Raw genomic sequence first — 17884 nt, 5'->3', positions numbered from 1 at the left:
ATTTCAGTACCAAATACAGGTATATAAATAGGACAAGAAGTATCAAGAAGTTTCTAGGGGTACCAAACAGCATTTGGGGTAATTATAAAATCCCAAAGTGCAAAATGAATGCAGCATTGGCAAGAGAACAGCCTCTTGGTAATGGGGCTGTCCTTCAATTACCTAACATTCATCCTAGAATTGATATTCAAATCTTATCTGAAGTCAGCTCTCCTCTGGTCTTGTGAGTGAAAGGTTAATAAGAGGAGTAATTGTGGTTTCTAATAAAGAAAAGCGTTAATAAGGCTAAAAAAGTTAGATCCAAGAGTGACCCCATACCATAGGTTTATGGTCAATGATTCATGAAGATTTTTTTAAATTTAAAATAATCATTAACTCCTCTGTAGAAAAATGATTTATTAAATAGACTTTAATAACTCAGGAGGACACAAATGTAGTAGATAGTTTTAGAATTGCTTATCAACATTCATACTACTAAGATAAGGATCTCCTTAAATTATGAATTCTCATTTTTCATAGGCTACCCAGTCTCATTTATAGGTGTTTTTATTTTCTTTTCCTGTATTACTTAACAGTCCAAATAGAGATTTATCTCTCCAGTAGTTGAGCACTAAGATTAATATAGCTTAGCTTCTAAGTGTGTGTGCTCAGAACATAGTAGATGACCAGTTAATGCCAGAGGGCTGACTACTGCTGAGCAGAGACCATGGAAGCTCTGTGCACAAAAGATTCTGTTGCACCCAGATCAACTGTGGCAGTAGAAAGTTATTTATACTAATTTAGGGAGAGCAAGAGCTAACAACTACCACTCTGTGAGCTGTAAATTCACAAATATTAATGTACAGAAAAGACTGACATAAAAATATTATAGTAAAGAAGGTAAATTAAAAACTGGATAAGAGTTCCAGTAATTTGTAATATTGTGCCAATGATTATTTAAAGTCATGTGTCTGTATGTGTATATATAGTGTATGTGTATATATATATATTTATATATATAATATATACAATTCATGTATGTATATATGTATATATATGTAATTCATGTGTATATGTATGCAATATATATACATATATAATTCTTGAGTGTATATACATACATATATTTTTAAAACTCTATATGTAACATAGATATTCACCACTCTGTAAACTCTGGACTTAGTTTTCACTTTTCCAAGTCTTAAGAACAGTAAAACTTTACTTAAAACAAACTAAAACACATTTCATTAACAGTGACTATTCAGACTGACTTGTTTGGAGTGAATGTATTAACTGTACCAGTGAATAAACTATGAAAAATGCTTGGGGTCCAGTTAATGCTCTTAGAATATTAATGCTAAAAGCGCTCTCAAGGTCACTAAGTCTAACTTTCACACTTTACAATGGGGAGACAGAAACAAATGAGAAATTACTTTCCTAATATTCACATTAGCAAGGTTGAGATTAAAAGACAAAATGACAAACACCCTGTTCTGTGCTTTTCTCATAAGACAGAAAATGCCCTAAAAGCTTTTTGCTGTTATTTTACTTGGTATTAGCACCATTAAAAGAAGGCTCCTATCCGACTGCACCAAGTGAGGAACCACCTGCAAACTCCCAATGACTGACACAAGATGCAGTAGGTAGGGAGAGGGAATGATAAATATGGGTCAACCTACAGATAATCGGGAGTTTGATAACAATTACTATACATTTTTCAAGTTGACAAATGTGATATCAATTACCTGAGATAGAGGACATGGGTTGCATAGTAGGAGACAATTCAGGCAAGCCCTTTAAACCAATTACTGTCTAAGGAACATTTTCAGTTACTCTGCTTTGTATCTTCCTAAGTCAGTCTTGCTACGAGGGTGTCTGATCCAGCTGAATGAGCAAAAGAGTTTTTATCCTTAGCTAAAATAAATTTAGGCCCTGATTATCTTTTTAATGGATGAGTAAAAATAAAAGAAAAAGAAAACTATACTTGGAAACTCATAATGACCCTGTTAACAGATGACTCATCTTTAAGGGGTCTTTAAATCCACAGCAAAGGCTGCCCCATAATTTTAAGATTATTTCAAAAGAGAGAGAGAGAGTGAGAGGATAGAGATGAGTAGGGGAAGGAATGGAGGATGCAGAAGGGGAAATTCACATCAACCAGGTCTTTGTCTGCAAAGAACATACTGACATCAGACGCTGGTGGCAGGAGGTGGCACTAGCATTCTAAGCCTTACTATTGCCTGAGGAAGCAGAACAGCTCTTCCTACAGTCACCCTGAATTTACTTCTATGGGGAGGCTTCCATAGAATTTTTTTCTGTCAGTGAAGCAATAAATTGGGAATAAAGAAGGGGGAATTCTTCCTTCCTGGAGTACCCTTGGATCTTTTTACCCCTTTCAGTGGCCCTTTCATACATTTTTCAAGGATGAATAGGAGAGACCCTGTTCGCCACTTCTAGAGCACCTGGAAATTTTCTTCACTGGCATGGCCACCTGCAGCTGCTTCCAAAATCTGCCCTGCGGATACTTGGATTTCTCCCCTTTCCATTTAATGACCGTGAGCACCGTCTTAGCCCTCTTCAGCTCTTTCACCTTCGTTTCCTTCACAGCTTTGTACTGTACTAAAATGACGTTGATGTTGCCCCGAGAGGCCATGTTTTCTAGGCCAGCCTTGAGCTCCAGGAGGGCTTGGGTTCCCTGGAGCACGTAGTTGGGGCTTAGTACAACCAGGAGGCGTCTGCTTTTCTGAATGAAGCTCAAGGTCTCATCTGTGACAACTGGGAAAGAAAACACCATGGGGATTAGTGTTGGCCAAGAACTCCCCCAAGGTACAGGGCTTGAGGAGCAAGTGAAAAGAAATTAGGGTAACAGACTGAGAACTGAGGTGAAACTTTTTACGAAGAACACTTAGTCCTTAGCCCCAATCACTCTGTTCACAAAATGTCACTCTCCTCTGAGGAATAGAATCTATATGTACATATTCCAACCCAAAAAGAGTTCTAAACAAGCATAAAGCCAAAATGTATTTCTATAACCTTGGTCTTCAAAAGCATTATTCAGGGCATGAAGGATGAGTGGGTTGTACTGAAATCAATTTCTTCAAACCGTGTTACATGTCGTGGCCCCGCAAAATCAGCTCCTGAGCCCTTTCTCCCTAAAGACACCCATGTATTAACTCTCTAGTGCTAGTGAGCATTCAACAATTATACATTATAGAGTCAAAGTCATAGAAGTTCATTTTTCACTAACACAGGACAGCAAGAGTAGATCTCTTCATTTTTTGAAACTCCCTCTCTATTGCCAGACACCTCCCCAACTCAGACTAGTATCACTATGTCATTGAATAGGAAATTAAGAAAATCTAGCCAACTGAATGGCATTTTGGCTGGTAACACATTCTCAGCTCAGCTTTCTATTCTGCTCTGTTCTGGAGCCTAAATTAGTCCCTGAATCTTTCTCTTTAAACTCCTATCATTACTGTGAAGCCATGTGTTTCGGCAGCTGCTAGCTGATGTGTGTGCCTTCACTAACAGGCAAATGCTTTCTTCATGTCCAAAAAGAAGAAGAAAAAGCAGGGAAAATGGAAGTGCAGTGTAATTTTATTCTGTTTTCAAGGGCTCTGATTAGTCCCTATCACTAAATTCTTGTGAATAATCTGTCTCCTCGAGGTTGCTTATCAAGGACTGAATAATCCTTTACCTGGAGTTCAGATAGAAGCCAACTCCAGGGAATGCACCAGTGTTATGGAAAGCTATTTCATGGTTTACAATACTCCCCTAAACAGTCATTTTGCACCTTAATCTTCAGGTACAGAGGCAGTGGGGAAAGACTTGCTATTAAAATAGCATGTGCAGCCTAGAGGAGAATCCAGGAATAAGTAATTGTCGATTCCAAGCAGTACTCCTGGAGGTTGACTATGTGTAAGCAGGGAGAGAGACCCAAAGGCAAAGGAGACTGAGTGAGAAGAGCAGGGAGAATGTAAAGATCACAAGGATCAACCATCAAAAGCAAGATGCAAGAGTAATTATGTAGAACTTGAATTCTTCAGAGAACTATCAATCCCTACTGGAGGGTCTTACATTGTTGTTATACTATGTATCTTTATATAACTTTTCACACAGTAGTAAATATCTGTTGAATGGCTGTATGAATGAATAAATAGATAAATAAATTATTTAGGATTTTAAGCCTTAAAATGAGTGGAATTTATCCTTTAACTATAAAGTCAAGTCATCATTTCCTGGCACAATTATACTGAAAGAGATATCCGCTGTAGAACAGAAGCATGATGAACTTTTGGGTGATGAATGGGGAGATACAGTAAGTGATCCAGTTAATTCAAAATAAGAATAAACATTAATGTCTATTCTTTGTCTTAATTACCAATGTAACCTTAAAAAACATGTTAAGTGATTAAACAGGATTTTAGGGGAAGAAAATTAATTAGTTTGTTGTAAAGAGTAGAGACATAACATGCATTTTTACCAGTATGGAGTTTAACAATGGGTTTAGGCATGCTACTGTACATTTATAAAACAAACTCAAATGTACTATCACTTTATGTGTTACTGTTTGGATCTGAAAATTAGAGGTATACTTTTATTTAAAATCATTCAGCATTTTGAACTTTTTAAAAACCTATTAGACTATACTGGCCTTTGTAAAATGTTAAGCTTATCTCAAATATGTAATCTGATAGAAAGGAAGAAACAGACACAGGAAAGGGGGGATTTGAGTAGCACTGGTTTGCCAGAAAACCGGGGTGAAGAAAAGGAAATTAGCAAATGCCACAGGGAAACATTCTACTTACTATCAGTAAGTACTATAAAGAAGGATTCCATGCACTCTCTTCTGCACCTCATTTTTAGTAAAATTGAGTAAACCTCAGTCTTTATAAAAGTGTTTTGTTTAAACTCAGTCTTTATGAAAAAATTAGAGGCAGATTAATGCAAATTAGCTAAACCTTCTAAAAATCTAAATGTGAGTAAACAAAATGTTTAAAGTTGTGGCACTTAGAGCTCTAATCCACCGTGCATCTACACATTTTTGACACTAAGTTTTTAAAGCTTACTTGGGAAAATATTTTAATACCATAAACTGTACTTATAGTCTACATCTTACAATGTAGATTTATTCCTAGAGTCTGTCTATTACATCAGCACTGGACACTTAAATGTCCAAAGATGCCAACATAGAGCTGTACCATGACTCTTGTACGTGACTCAAAGCTAAGGATCTTCTCTGCCTTTAAGTGTAGCATCACCTGTATTCATCTGAAATACCTACTTCCCCCAGGCAGACTGTCTCGGTCAAAGATGCACAGCTTGTATCCAAATTCATTCTCCAAGACTCCACGGAGGGTCAGTAATACAAATTCTTCTTCTTCAGCATTCCTTGCATAGGATACATAAATATCATATTCCTTCCCATCTAGCAAAAATTAAAAACAAAAACAGAAAACACAGATCCAATAAAAATTAGGAACGTTTCTCAATAGTACTGCATTTTTTTCTGAAATTGAACTTTTGAATATTAGACATTTTCATTTTTTACTTATATAAATTAGCTGACAGATTTCAGTGTGATTTCCCACCTGTGACAGGTCTCCGGGCAAAAGGACTATTTTAAGGTGTAATTGCAAATTTTATCTGATGTGTCTTCTCTCATCTCACTGAGTTCAGATTTTGTAGTGGACAATGAGTGAGGTTTGGCTCATTCAACTATGAATTAACAGAATCAGGAAGCAAATAATCATAGGTGCTGGCAATAATAGCATGCAGAAAATTTCTAGTTCCTGTCCTAGTACGTTACTCACTAATATGTTAGAATTATAAATTGAGCAAAACCTTGAGAAACTATCTAAATTATATACACCTGAAAATATCTACAATTAAAAATATACTTAGATTCAAGGAATCAATCTTTCTCAAAATTGCCTAATTATAAAAATCACCTCTCATTAAAAATACAGGTTCTGTATCTCTTCCACAAACCGACTCAATGAGAATCTTTATGGGATGGGTCTAAGAATCTATATGTTAAATGTTTCATTCTTGTCACCAGGCACATATGCACTAGAACAGTGCTCCTTAAACTTTAATGTGTATATATGAATCATTTCGGGATACTGTTGAAATATAGATTCTGATTCAGAGTAGGGGTTAGGCTTTAGATTCTCCTTTTAGTAAGCTCCCATGTGATGCTTCTGGTAGGTACATGGATCACCTGTGGTTACAAAGAGTGTGGACATGCAGGGTCCAGTACAGTAGCCACAAGCCACAAGTGGCTATTGAGCACTTGAAATGCAGTTGGTCTGAATTGAGATATGCTATATGTGGAAAATACAATACATACTGAATTTTGAAGATTTTTAGTACCAAAAATAAGACTAAAATATCTCTATTAATTTAATATTTATTACAAGCTAAAAATGATAGTATTGGGAATATATTAAATTAGATAAGATATATTATTAAAATTATTTTCACTTTTTCTTTACTTTTCCTTATGTGACCACTAGAAAAATATTAAATTACGTATGTGGCTTACATTGTATTTCTATTTGAATAGTGCTGATCTAACCTAAATCACATATTGACCCAAGAAAGCAGAATAATATGCATTAGGAAGATTTTCCATAGCAAGGGCTGAAACAAAGGGTAGTCTAATTACATCTTCAAATTAATCTAGTTTTATCAAGCCAACATGTTTTCTACAGATGACAGTAGGGAGATTTACAACAAACTTTCATTACTCACCTAAAATGGTTTCATCCGTTCCAAAATGAGCCCGGTAAAATAGGACCATCTCTAGCCAGTAAACATGGTAAACAACAATGAGAATCACCACCAGTAGGACTGTGGCTCCAAAACCACACGCCAGTTCCACTGTGTATCTTGGAGCTAGCATTGGAATGAACAACAAAGAAACAAACTGATTTGTACGCGGTGATTGCGGTGACCCATCATCCTGTAAATAGCTGTTTACGCCAAGCAGCTGAGCCATGAACCTGACTTACATGTGTGAACAAGATAACATGGTAGAGGTTAAGCACTATGTTTTCATACTAGACTGTGGCATATTTATCTTTTTTGTTTCCAGAAACTGACATAGAAGGTGTTTTTTAACTATTAGATGATTTGAATAGAATTTGATGATATACAAATTAAAACAGAATCTTATCATTGAGTATAATTTAAAAGGTCATCCAATTAAACTCACAAACTGACATCTGAATCTTCTCAAAAATATTTTTGAAAAGTAACTCCATCCTCTGTTTGTACATCTCTTACCTGGACGAGCCCATGGTATTGGTAGAATTTTAATTGCTGGAATAGTTGAATTAAGAACAATTTTTAATGTGTTCATATCAGTCTTAATTTCCTCCTTTTGTCCAGTGCCATATGGAAGAAATTTAATTCCTTTTTCTTTATATTTGGCAATAGGCCTCAAAAATCTTATTATCATTGAGCAGAAAATGAGGGTATCCACTAAATGCTGAGTATGCTTGGCCCTGAAAGTATCTATCAGGTCTACATTACTAGGATACACATTCTACAAGCCTGCTTCTCCACACTTTCTCACTCCTCACTAAACTATACATTTACGGTCCTCTAGGTAGAGACTATGTCTTCTTCATCCATCTTATCCCGAGAATTTCTAGGATCTGAATAAGCATCTCTGGATATAACACTACACACTTTTGGGATATTTAAAATAAATCTAGCACTATACTGTGTATTAGTAACTTCATTTGGCTGTTTTATTAGCTTGTGAAAATGAAACTTAAGAGTTTGAGATGGAACAAAATATTTACTGGATCTGAAGCAGAAATGGTTTAAATTATGTATTAGTTGATTTGACAATTACTTACTGATATCTACTATTTGCTAGAAGCAGTCAAGGTTATAATGGTAGATAAGACAGGAAGAGTCTCTGCCCTCTTAGTGCTAATAGTCTAATGCAGGGAAGTAAATGTGGAAATAAATGAATAAGACGGTTACTTTTAGACAGTGATCAGTGTTATAAAGGAAATAAACCAGGATAATGTGATCGAGTGACCTAGGGGAGGGGTTGGGGCAGGAGAGGTATATCAGGTATGGTGGTGAGAAAAGGCCCCTTTGAGCACCTGAACATCACAGGTGTTAAGTGTTTGCCAGGACTAGGCATAGAAAATTTTTCTTCAAAGCTGGGATTGTTATCAAGCCTTCCTGACTCCAAAGTTCAGAGATCTTTGCACAACACTACAATGAAGTTCAGTTATTGATCATATACTAGTGGAAAAATCCCTTTTAAAACAGGTAGCTATTCTAAGGGGAAAATGTTGAGCAGCCTGGAGTGGAGTCTGAAGTTCTCTTATTAAAGGGAATAATCATTAAGTTTTGAGTTCATTATCCTAAATTCTGGGTACTAATCCTGATGCAGATACAGCCTGGGACTCAGCAGTGCAGAATTATTAGGTACTCTTGTACTCATCCCATGAACAATGGTGCTTTAAAATAAGAAATCTCCCATGATAAAATGCCAGAAGCTGTGTCAGTGCAGTTGATGAGAATTTACTAAGATCAGTCTGAGTAGCTGGCATGAAAATTGCTGTGCCCTTGGTATTTCTGAGTACATGTTAACAACATACTGGGTTAATTACCACTGTCATCTTCATTATTTGCTCAGTTATTTTGGCTCCCTCTAGGTAGACATTTCACAATAAGGAAAAATAAAAGAGGTCAGTGGATGCACTAACCTGAGATGGATTTTTAAAAAATATCAATAGTTACCTTGCTTAGTGATCAAGAGATAAATTATACTCATGGATTTCCCTCTGCCACATTCATTTTACTACTGCCTATTTTATTTCTAGTAGAGCTTTTTAAATTTTGTGTCATACAATTATATGTGTCATATTTACAGATTGTATTTTGTGGGACCATCTTGATGATATCAAGAAGTTCCTAATGTTATTTAACTAATTGAACTCTTAAGGTAAATAATTCACAAGTCTGAATTTCTAAATGGTTTGAATCACATTCAGGAAGTGCTCTAAAAAGCTTTCATATACAGCTTTGCCGGCTTGTAGGGAAAGGATGTAAACCCTTAGCCCACATTTTCTGTCTGCCCCACATTGATTCTCTGAGCAATCCCAGACCAAAGGGTTTCCAATAAAAAGGGGTGATGTAGTTTGACCAAATTCTAGAAAGATAAGCAAGATGCTTCAAATAAGCAAGATGTTATGCAAGTAAATTAACTATCTGCTAGAACAAAAGTTAACAGGCATTTATAAAATTCAGACAGTCAATAGTGTATCATCTATAATGTCCAGTATAGGATTAAAAAAAAAAAAAAAAAAAACTAGACAGAAAAAAAGCCAAAAAAAAGGACCCATAATCAGAAGAAAGATAGCCAATAAAAATGGCTATCATGTGGAATTAGGAGATAAATAGTTTAAAATGATTATTATAAATATATCTGTTGAATTTTTAAAAAGACCATGAACATTATAAGAGCAAATAGGAAATATCAGTACAGACATTTTGATGGAGAAATATAAATTCAAAAACTAAAAAAGAAAATCCTGAAATTAAGAACACTGCAGATTAGATATCAAGAAAGAAATAGTCAGCAGAAACTATCCTAAGTGAAACACAGAGTGAAAAAAGGATGAAAAAAAAAAAATAACGAGAACCTCAGTGACGTGTGGGACAACGCTGAGGTGTCTATCCTAAATATAACTGAAGTACTAGAAGAAAAGGAAAGGATGAATAAATGAAAGAATAAGCAAAACATACTTGAAGAAATAATGGCTGGATTTTTCAAATTAAATGAAAAATATACTCACAGAACTAAGAAGTATAAAGAAACATAAAGAAGATATATACAAATAAAACTACAGCAAAGTGTATCATGATGTAATTTTTGAAAATCAATGAAGAAGATAAAGTCTTAAAATCTGCCAAAGAAAAAGAGAGGGGGCATACATAAAGGGAAAAATGATTAAAAAATAACGACAAGAAAACCTTGCCTGATTCATATTAGATATAATATTAGCCATAAGACAATGGAATTGCACCTTCAAAGGGCTGAAAGAATAAAAAGAAAAAGAACACTTCCAACCTAAATTTAGGTATGCAGTGAAAGGCACCAGAGAAACATAATGAGGAAATAAAAATCTTTCCAACAAGTTGTGCTGGAACTGGATATCCATATAGCACAAGATTAAACTTCAATTCCTACCTCACAAAATACATTAAAAATAATAATAGGGCTTCCCTGGTGGCACAGTGGTTGAGAATCTGCCTGCCGATGCAGGGGACACAGGTTCATGCCCCGGTCCAGGAAGATCCCACATGCCGCAGAGTGGTTGGGCCCGTGAGCCATGGCTGCTGAGCCTCAGCTCCACAACGGGAGAGGCCACAACAGTGAGAGGCTTGCATACCGAAAATAATAATAATAATAATAATAATTGGAGAAGGATCATAGACCCCCCCAAAAAAGATGAAGCTTGATGACTTGGGGATATTTCTTAGAACACAGAACACAATACCATTAAAGAAAACATTAATAAATTACACCTCATCAAGAGTAATAACCTTTGTTGACTAAAATATACCACTGAAGAAAGGAATTGGCAAGATACAGACTGGGAAGAAGGTATTTGCAAAGCATCTATCTGACAAAGAACTGGTATCCAGGATAGAAAAAAGAACTGCTAAGATTCAAAAATGAAAACACAAACAACTCACTTATAAAATGAACAAAATATTTGAATAGTCATATCACAAAACAAGATACCACTGCCTAATAAGCACATGAAAATGTACTCAGTATCTTAGTCATCAGTGACATGAAAAATAAAAACTACAGTGAACGACTACCATGAACTCACCAAAATGGCTAAAACTAAGATTAACAACACCAAATGGCAAAGATGTGAATACACTGTTGGTGAGAGTGCAGAATGATACTACCACTTGGGAAGAAAGGTCTGACAGTTTCTGATAAAACTAAGCCACTAATTCCACAGTAGATATTCAGATCAGAGAAGTAAAAATAAAAGTCCATAAAGAGACTTGGATAAGAATATTAACAGAAGCTCTATTCAAAACTGTGAACAACCCAAATGTCCTCCACCCAGAGAATGAATAAATAAGCTGTGATATATTCTTTTAAAAAAACACTCCTTGGCAAACAGAAGGAGCTAATGACTGATACAACGGCATGAATATTAATATTTTCTGAATGAAAGAAGCTTTATACAAGAGTGCATGCTGTATAGGTCTAGGTATACTAAGTTCTAGAAGAGGAAAAAATAATCTGTTCTGATAAGGAAAATCAGAACATTGCCTTGCCAGTGGTGGGGGAGATAGGAGTATCAGGGATTGACTTATAAGGAGAAGGAATGAAAGGTTATTATCTATGGTGATAACATTCTATATCTTGACTTTAGGTTATACACATACATACATACGCATTTCTTAAAAATTGTCAAATTATACACTTCTGTTTTGCAATTTGTTACTCTATACAAGTTTTACCTCAAAAAAAAAATCAAGAGAACTATAAATCAATATTAAAATTTGGATAATATAAGATGCTTAAAGGTTCAGGTGATAACTTTTACTCATGTCTGTAACTACTTTAAAGGCATCAAAAATAAGATGCATTAATGTATGCATACAGGAATGGATAGATAGATAGATACATGATAAAGCAAAGACAGCAAAATGATAGAATCTAGGTAGGATATATGATTGTTCATTGTATAATTCTTTCAAATCTTCCATGTATTTGAAAATGTTCTTAATAAAGTGTTGAAATATAAAAATTAAGATGAAATAAGATACTTTCAGATTAAAACAAAGCTGAGAGAATTTGTCACCAGCAGATGTGCACCATCAGAAATACTAAACAGTTTTTCAGACTAAAATGTTACCAAGAATGAATAGTGCCAGAAATGGAAAATAAGTAAATAAATATAAAAATCTTTTTTCTCAGTTCTTAATGTATTTAAATGATACTTATTTAAAGCAAAAAATAATAGCAATGTATTGTAGCATTTATAATAAATGCAGAACTGAAATGTATTATAACAATAAAACAAAAGATAGGAGAGAAGTAAACCACTTTAAGGTTCTTATAAAATATGTAAAGTTATTAATTCAAGGCAGATTGTGATAAGTTCAAGATAAATATTGTAAACACTATAGAAAAAACAACAAAAAATACCATGGAGGTAAAGCCAGTAGGCCAAAGAGGTGATAAAACAGAATACTAAGATATTATCAATTAATCCACAAGAAGGCAGGGAAGGAGAAAAAAGCAAACAATAGATGTAAATGGTAGACAACAAACAGTAAGATGGTAGACTTGAAGCCAATAATACTAATAATTACATTAAGGACAAATGGATTAAACATATAAATTAAAAGGCAGAAATTATCGTATAGTATTAAAATCAAAACCCAATAATATGCTGTCTATAAGAAATGTACATTAAATATGAAGACATTGATAGATAAAAGAATGAAAAAAGATATACAATACAAATACTAACTATAAGAAATCTGGAGTGGCTAAATTAATATCAGACACAGAATATTAACCAAAAAAGACATGTCATAATTTAAAAGAGTCAATTCATTGAAAAGACATAACAATCCTGAATGTGTATATATTTAAAAACACAATTCCAAAATAATGTGAAGCAAATGGCAGAACTGAACAGAGAATTAGAAAAATATATAATTCTATGTAAAAATTTCAACACCGCTTTCTCTCAAAAGATGAAATATTAGCATATTTTAAAAAATCAATAAACATATAGAAGACTTGAACATCACTTACACCAATTGACTTAGTTGACATTTATAGAACACCAAAGCTGCAGAATATACATCCTTTTTAAGTACATGTGAAACATTCACCAAAATAGACAATCTTCTGGGAATTAAAAAAATAAAAGAAGCACCTATAAACTTAAAAGAAATGAAATGATGCAGACTATATTTTTTTGGCCATGAAGGAATTACATTAGAAATTAGAATCAAATGGGTCACACCGTGCTAAGTACTTGTTACTTGCTCCCTCCAGTCTCACAGACACACTAAGAGTTGGGATCAAAAGAAAGAAAAATGGAAGCCTTGAACCAGTTCATATACACAGTCTGCACCAGAGCCAGAACTTGAACTGAGGTCTGTCTAGCACCAAATCCCATGTTCCTTCCACTTCACTATACAGTCTTCCCAGGTAGTTCTAAGTCAGAGGTACCCTTTCCCTGCCTTTTAATATCCATTGCTGATTTTTAAAAAATTACCCAGACTTAAATGACAATATGAAATATCAAAAATTATCAAGATTGAGAGAAAATAAAGTCAGTTCTAAAATTCAAATACATTTTAATACATAACGTAATATGTTATCTGGAAAATTCCCAAATGTGTAAATTAAGTAACACATTTCTAAATAAACCATGGGTCAAAAATAATTTAAAGGATAATTAAAATATTTTGAACTGAATGATAAGGAAACTTCAAGATTTCATCATTTGTTTCAGCTAAAGTGGTCTTATGAGGGAAATTTATAGCTCTGAATGTTTATATTGGAAAAAAAGGATTATTTAAAGTCAACGATGTGCTTTCATCTTCAGTTGAGAGAAAAGAGGGCATATTAAATGCAAAATAAGCAGAAAGAAAAATCAGTACAAAATAGAGAAAAATAAATGAAAACACCTTTGTTCATTGAAAAAAATCAGTAAAATTGGAAAACCTCTTTCTTGAGTCATAAGCAAACTGAGCGAAAACATAAATTGCTAATATCAGGAATGAAAGAGGGAGAATCACTACAAATCCTGCAGGCATTAAAAAGATAAAAAATAACGTAAAAAAATTATGCCAAAAATGTGACAACTTAGATGAAACAGAAAAATTTCTCTGAGACAAATTCCCCAAATTGTCACATGAAGAAACAATATACAGATAATTACTAAAGAAACTGAATTCATAATTAACAGCTTTCCCATAAAGAAAACACCAGGCCCAGATAGTTTCATGGGTATTCCCTTCAAATATTTGAGTAAGTAGTAATATCAATTTTACACATAAGTTTTCAGATAATAGCAAAGGAGGGGTCATCAACTGACATATCATGAGGCCAACATGACATTTTTACTACTCAATGGCATTACAAGAGAAGAAAATCACAGACCAATATCCCTCCTGAACAAATATATGTGCAAAATCCCTAACATAAACAAAAATCTTCTAAAAATATTAGCAAATAAATACAGGTATATATTAAAAAGGATAATAAATCATGATAATGTTGGGGTTTATCTCAGGAATGAAAGGTTGGATCAACATTTTGAAATCAATCAATGTAAAGTATAACATTAATGGAATTAAAGAGAAAAATCATATGACCTTCTCAATGGATAAGAAAATAATTTTACAAATTTCAATAGACATTCATTATAAAAACAATACAAAATGAAACAAAACTCTCAGCAAACCAAAAACAGATTAATCCCTCATGTACATAAAGGTTATCTACAAAAACCTACAAATGACATCAAACTTATCATGAAAACTGAATATTTGCCATCTAAGAGAGGGAACAATGCAAAGATGGCTGTTCTCAATTTCTGCTGATAATGCGACTGAAGGTCCGAAAGAGTGAAATAGTCAGGAAAAAGAAATCAAAAGTATGAAGTGTGGAAAAGAAGGAGTAAAAGTCTGTTTATTTGTGGGTGACATGATCAAGTGTGTAGAATATGCTAAGATGCTGAAAAAACTAAACAAACAGAAACCCTATTTTTTGGTTAATTTAGAAAAGTCAAAGGGCCATAAAAAATTTAATTTCATGTTTATTTTTTATCAATGAGTAATTTGAAATTGAAAAATTTTAAGTATCATTATAATAGCATCAACAACAAAATAGTGATAAATTTAACTATATGTGTACAAGACCGGTACACTCAAAACTAAAAAAAAAAAAAAGCATTGCTGAGAATATTCAATTAGTCCTAAATAAATTGAGAGCTATATCATGCTAATGGATTAAAAAACTCAATATTGGTAAAGTTTCAGTTCTCCCCAAATCAACTGATAAGTTAATGCAATCCCAATCAAATTGCAGGAGGCTTTATGTAGGAATTGACAAGCTGATATTAAAATCCATATGAAAAAATATTTGGTCCCTAAAATAGTCAAATCAATCTAGGAAAAGAAAAAAAATGGAGGGAAGGACATAAAGTATATGATTTCATGACTTACTTTAAAGCTGTTAATCAAGACAAAGTAGTATTGGACTAAAGATACATAAACAGATTAATAGAACACAATAGGGAATGCAGGAATAGACCCACACTCATAGAGCCATTTATTTAATTATTTATTTTTGCCCAAGTTGTCAAAACAATTCAATACAAAAAGGAGGGATCTTTCAATATGAGGCTAGAACAACTGGTTTCAGTATGGGAAAAAAGAAAAAGAAATTGGTCGTAAGTCTAAGTATAGAAGAAAAGTCTTTATAAATCAAACATTGTTAATATGGGATTTAGAAAGTACTAACTATAATAGAAGAAATTTATTAAATGGACTTCATGAAATTTTTAAAAATTCTGCTCTTCAAAAGAAAAAATTCACAAACTGCATAAAAATATTTACAAGTCATATATCTGAGAAAAGATATATAGATATAGATATAATCACTAACAAATAACCGAATAACAAATGGACACCTCACAAAAAGAAGAACTATTATATAATGGTAAATAAGTCCATGAAGAAGTGCTCATGGTAATGTAATACCTTAGTATCTGAGAAATGTAAATTAAAAACAATGTGATACCTGTACCTATCTACTAGTATGTCCAAAATTTAGAAGTTTGACAATTCCAAAAGTAGATGAGGAAGTAGAGCACCTGGAATTTATATACACTGCTAATGGAAATGTAAAATGGTATACAACCTCTTTGGCAACAGGTTTGGCAGGTTCTCATAAAGTTCAGCCTACACCGTGCCTGAGTCCCTACAACTCTGCTATTATAAAACTTATGTTTATTGTTTTGACATTAGCTGCCTTTCCTTTAATACTTTGTTTTAACTGACCAGATGAAATTGTGCAGCTGTCAAAAGACCTATCCCAGTTGACTCTTCTCATTCTAGGTTCTAGCCTCTTCCTGTCATCTTGGCGACGTACATAAAATGCTTTGTCAATGAATTCAGAATTCAGAGAAAGACCCCTACATATAGTGTATGAATGTGAACATAGATATCACCTATGAATTTCAGCATTAGCTGGCCCAGAACAGAATCCAAGTAAACAACACTTCTACTACCACTGGATGTACACAGATCCAACTGGGTTATATGTAATATTAATGCAATTTCAGCACAGATCATCTGGTCCAGTAGCGGCATTTGTCACTCCATATTCCTGATGCCATTCATATTAAACCACTGAGAAAACAGCCTTCTGTGAAAGGAGAGTTACTCAAGCAGCTCTGGTGGACCGAGTTCCACATCACTCCTAGATTAAACATTATTTTAACTGATTGTTTTGATTCTATCCATCTGACAATGTTTTTATGTTTTCCTCCATAATGTTTCCCAAAACACATGCCTCAGAAGATGAATTCCACAAAATGCTCCATACTTAAAGAATCTAGAATCAAATATATTTGAAAAAATCCCGCCTACTATATTCCAACCCCTTGCAGATATTCACATCAAATATTAATATATTAAAGAACCTAAGGGGCCCTGAACTAAACTAACTTGATTGACTTTACTTACCCCAGACTTTAATGATACTTGAGTATAAAAGACTTTGTCAAATAATACCTGTGAAAATCGTGTGGAAGTAGTAATAATGAGCTATCATTCACTGAGCATTTAATATGTATATACATATATATGCCAGTAACTGTGCTGAGTACTTTAAAACAACCTTATGAGGGAGTGGTATTATTTTGCCTACTTTAAATAGAAAGAAATTGAAGCTCAGAGGGGTTAAGTGACTTTTCCAAGGTCACAGAATTAGATTACATAGAAACCAGTATTCCAACATAGGCTCTCTGTGTCTGGAGTAAAAATAATGAATTGCAGTACTATAAAGAGTCTTAGGGGGGTTTCCCTGGTGGCGCAGTGGTTGAGAATCCGCCTGCCGATGCAGGGGACACGGGTTCGTGCCCCGGTCCGGGAAGATCCCACATGCCGCCGAGCGGCTGGGCCCATGAGCCATGGCTGCTGAGCCTGCGCATCCAGAGCCTGTGCTCCTCAATGGGAGAGGCCACAACAGTGAGAGGCCCGCGTACCACTTTGGGAAACACTGCAAGGGGTTCAGTCTTTTCTCTTTACACTAGCTTCTGAGGAGAAGAAGCAATTAACTACTCAGAACAAATCCACTATGTCCTCTTAAGAGGCATATACACTTCAGTCCTTTGCTCTTTACTTTCTAAACTAATAAAATGTTAAAGTGAAGTCTGTTTTCTCATCAGCTTTAAAAAAGATTTAACTCCCATTGAAAAATGCAGCAGTTATAAATTAACATTTTTTACTTTTTATATAAACATTATAGGCTCTGACACTGGGATCCAGAATAATCCTGAATGGCTTAACTTCATGTGTGATGAATCATCATCATTATTATGCAGATCACTGAAAAACATTCATGAAAGAATTAATTGTCTGGGGTTCTTTGTTAGGTGAGAGATCCATAGAGGATCTTAGACACAATATGTTTCAGGAGCAACAGCTCACACAAGAAAGCTTCATCATTTTTATTTATTGTAGGAAAATATAGTAATATTGACATAGAAATAATTTTACAGCATTTTAAGTCATAGTTTAATTAATTTTCATTTTAGCAATTGGGGCTAGTGGTATATTATACACTTGCTTGAATACTGGCACA

At 34.1% G+C, this 17884-nt stretch overlaps 1 protein-coding gene across 8 annotated transcripts in view; it reads right to left on the bottom strand.

The window, feature by feature from the left end:
* IL1RAP (interleukin 1 receptor accessory protein) overlaps positions 1 to 17884 on the bottom strand; it is a 133247-nt gene that overhangs the window by 10815 nt on the left and 104548 nt on the right. For 5 of the 8 annotated variants that reach the window (XM_059064565.2, XM_067034232.1, XM_067034237.1 and 2 more), the window contains 2 exons: positions 6736 to 6879; positions 5264 to 5407 (listed from right to left, as the gene is read on the bottom strand). In XM_059064565.2, coding sequence (XP_058920548.1) covers positions 5264 to 5407; positions 6736 to 6879 — 288 coding nt within the window. Of the gene's footprint in view, positions 1 to 1166; positions 2755 to 5263; positions 5408 to 6735; positions 6880 to 17884 lie in introns of those variants that run through there. The other 3 variants (XM_067034235.1, XM_067034234.1, XM_059064566.2) reach the window with 3 other exon arrangements.

This window comes from Kogia breviceps, chromosome 5, assembly GCF_026419965.1.
Source record: "Kogia breviceps isolate mKogBre1 chromosome 5, mKogBre1 haplotype 1, whole genome shotgun sequence".
In the NCBI taxonomy this organism is placed as follows: Eukaryota; Metazoa; Chordata; class Mammalia; order Artiodactyla; family Physeteridae; genus Kogia; species Kogia breviceps.
The sequence above is the reverse complement of the archived record's forward strand: the minus strand, read 5'-3'. Positions and strand labels throughout refer to the sequence as shown.